At 41.3% G+C, this 3,085-nt stretch overlaps 1 protein-coding gene across 1 annotated transcript in view; it reads right to left on the bottom strand.

Moving 5' to 3' along the window:
• Window positions 1–788: 788 nt before the first annotated feature.
• Window positions 789–3,085, bottom strand: part of p3h1 (prolyl 3-hydroxylase 1) — a 23,676-nt gene continuing 21,379 nt past the window's right edge. The window contains exons 14-15 of the mRNA XM_017440330.3: window positions 1,684–1,824; window positions 789–1,598 (exon numbers count right to left, since the gene is read on the bottom strand). Of these exons, the coding sequence (XP_017295819.1) occupies window positions 1,191–1,598; window positions 1,684–1,824 (549 nt within the window). The 3' untranslated portion in view covers window positions 789–1,190. The remainder of the gene's footprint in view (window positions 1,599–1,683; window positions 1,825–3,085) is intronic.

The raw sequence follows: 3,085 nt of genomic DNA, 5'->3' as shown, positions 1-3,085 counted from the left end.
ATGGCTGGAGTTGGAGGACCGTGGGTGATGTGCACAGAGGTCAAGGAATGTTAGTCTTTAGATGAATTTCATATGAAGGACAGCGATGCAAGTGTCTGTTAATTATACTCTGTCCAGTTGTGCCCACACTTTGACTGTGCCTGTGTTATGAATTAATTTCCTTCATAATCAAACAAAGGAATCAAGAATTGACTTATTAGAACATTTGTAATTAAAGTTTCACATGCTTCAGTCTGGATCTTTCTCCCTCTCTTTGCAAGTCGCAGCACAACACTTACGCTTCCTAATTATCTTAAAGGCATCCATCCATTTTCTTTACCTGCTTCTTCCTTTTTTGGTTGCGGGGGCAGCTGGTCCAACAGAGCTGTGAAAGAGGTGGGTACACCCTGGGTAGGTTGCAATCCCGTCCCAATAATCATGATACCTCAAATACTTTGGAGTGATCATGTTTTTGCCTGTTTGTGTGTTCATTTCAGTTTATTTATATAGCACCAATTTACAACAAAAGTCATTTCGGGGCGCTGTACAAAAAGGGAAATGGCCTCATCAAATGTTTTACCTTGTTCTTGTCGTGTAGAGTCCTTCAGGACCCATGCAGTGTAGTAAAATGATACACTGTCTTGCATGCAGCCATGCGTCTCACTGAGCATTTATAACGAGCATGTAATTATTGTATGGTAAGCCTTCTCACGAGTGTGATGCAAGAAAGGAGACGTACTCAGTACTGAAGCACTCATCCTCGTTGCCAGTTTTGTTGTGGTGGTTGTAATAAAGTAGGAGACGATAGCTTGAACTAAGGAACTTTATTCCAGCAAATGCTGATACTCTATTACAGAACACCATTCTCTCTTTATTCTAACTATTTCTACCAGTCTCTTCTCACCTATGCTGTCACAGTTGCACCCTCTGGTGACAAACGTAGGAACAGCAACAAAAAGAGCAACAATGCATCACTGTGGAAACCTGACAACCAACATGTAAACCAACAAATGGGTCAAAGGACAAATGAAAACAGTAGATACTCTTCTTTCAACAAATGCCAAAGAAAAATAGCTACACACATTTCAAACAGTAAAGTCTTTAAAAAATACTCAGGAATATGTTGAGATTCTCCAATTGTTTTAAAATGAAAAAGACACAATTGTAAGAGAACATCCATCCTTCCACAGAGAGGACCATATAACCACAGATCACAACTCAACCCTGCTGGTCTGAGAGTCTGATGCAACTTTTTCTGACTGTTTTAAAGCTGATTTTGTGTCTTTTAAATCAATCTGCTTGGTTTGTGCTTTTACTGTCTGTCTGGCATCTTTTTTAGCACCAGATTTGGACTCGGTTTGATCTTTGGGTTTTGATTTCGGTACAGCTTTGGCCTGTTTGGATTTTTTGGTGACAGGTTTTGTTTCAGCCGTGTCCTTTGGTGGGCTTGCTGGTTTTTCTGCCTTTGACTCAGTGGATGTAGCCACCATTGGTTCTGTTGTTGCATTGTCTGCTGCCACCTGGTCAACCTCTGAAAAGTCCTTTACATTTTTTTGGCTGAACTCTGCATTCACAGGGGTAGAAAACATGTTCAGCATCTCCTGAGCTTGGATTCTCTCCTACAGGAAGAAAAAGATGAAGAATGAATGTAAATTGATTTTATTCTTCATACTGATTAAAATCAACTGGTTAGATCAGCAGTACCTTTTCTTCATGAGCAGGATTGAGAGTGAACCACAGAGCAACAGCACACCTCTGACCCTTGGTGACAGCTCTTACACCATGAGGGTTTTCCTTTCCTGCTCCAAACCCAACAACACGACCACAACGTGGATGAACTTTGGCCTGGAGAGGTAAAAGGAAAGATTTCAGATTCACTGATTCACTATAATGCAGTGAAAACAAAGATTCATTCTGAATCTGAACCTGAAGTCTTGCCTTTAAAAGCTCTTTGGTTTTCCTGATGTTAATAATAGCACCTCATACACTCTGCTGCATCTATCCATCTATTCATTTATTTTCTTTCCTCACTTTTTACTTTCCTATCTCCAGCCGTCACTGCTAGAGTGAGAAACCTGTCCTGTAAACCCTGGACAGGTCTCCAGTCCATCACAGGGACACATAGAGACAAACAAGACAAACAACCACTCACACCTGGGGACAATTTAGAGTTAAAATAAGATAGCCTGCAGGTTCTTGGTCTGTGGGAGGAAACAGAAGTATCCAGAGAAAACCCACACATGCCACAGGTACAACATACACACTCCACACAAAGTCTTGGAGGTGAACTTGCTACCTTCTTGCTGTGAGGCAACAGCTCTAACCACTGCCTCACCGTGCCACCCCAGTGGGCTGCAAACAGACTCTAATCATGGTTCACATGTTTACATTTTGACGATTATTATATAAAAATAGCAATTACACTAAGGAGTGATGTTTTCACTTTGTCATAAAATTTTAATGATATTTTAAGAAAGTAATTATTGGATGTTTATCTACAACTGATTAACTTTCAGAGTCAACCCATTTCAAGATGGCTGCCACAGATAAGCAACCTTAACTGACCCAATGACCCAAAAAATGGATATTTTTTGGGTCAGAAGTATAGAGAGCCTGGCAGCTGAAGGAGGAACAGCTTGTCCTGCTCGCTCTCGTCCTTACTGATAACTGATAACTGAAAACTTTGCCTGTGAATTATTTTTAAAGTCACAGTTTTTATAATTATATTTACATTATCGACATCATTACTGGATTACTCCAAACCTAAGGACTGGGAGATTTTCTCACTTTTATTTTTACCTTACTTTTCTTCACCTCCAAGTTGAACTAGGGCAAAATGCCCCCGTTCGATCCCAAGGACATCAGCAGTATTCTACAAAGACTTCAGTTTTTAGAAATAAAGATTCAACGGCTGGAGGTGAACTTTGAGATCAACGCTACCTGTGGAAATGAAACAACTCTTCCTCAAATCAGCGGGGAGGTCGTACACCCCGCACCAAGCAGCTCGCCCTGGATCGCTCAGGGCGCCAAGCCGAAACAAAAGTATCACACCGCAGATCCCATGAGACGACTAACGGGGAGAACCCCTCACCTGGACGAATCAGCA

Source organism: Kryptolebias marmoratus, linkage group LG4 (genome assembly GCF_001649575.2).
Source record: "Kryptolebias marmoratus isolate JLee-2015 linkage group LG4, ASM164957v2, whole genome shotgun sequence".
NCBI lineage: Eukaryota > Metazoa > Chordata > Actinopteri > Cyprinodontiformes > Rivulidae > Kryptolebias > Kryptolebias marmoratus.
The sequence above is the reverse complement of the archived record's forward strand: the minus strand, read 5'-3'. Positions and strand labels throughout refer to the sequence as shown.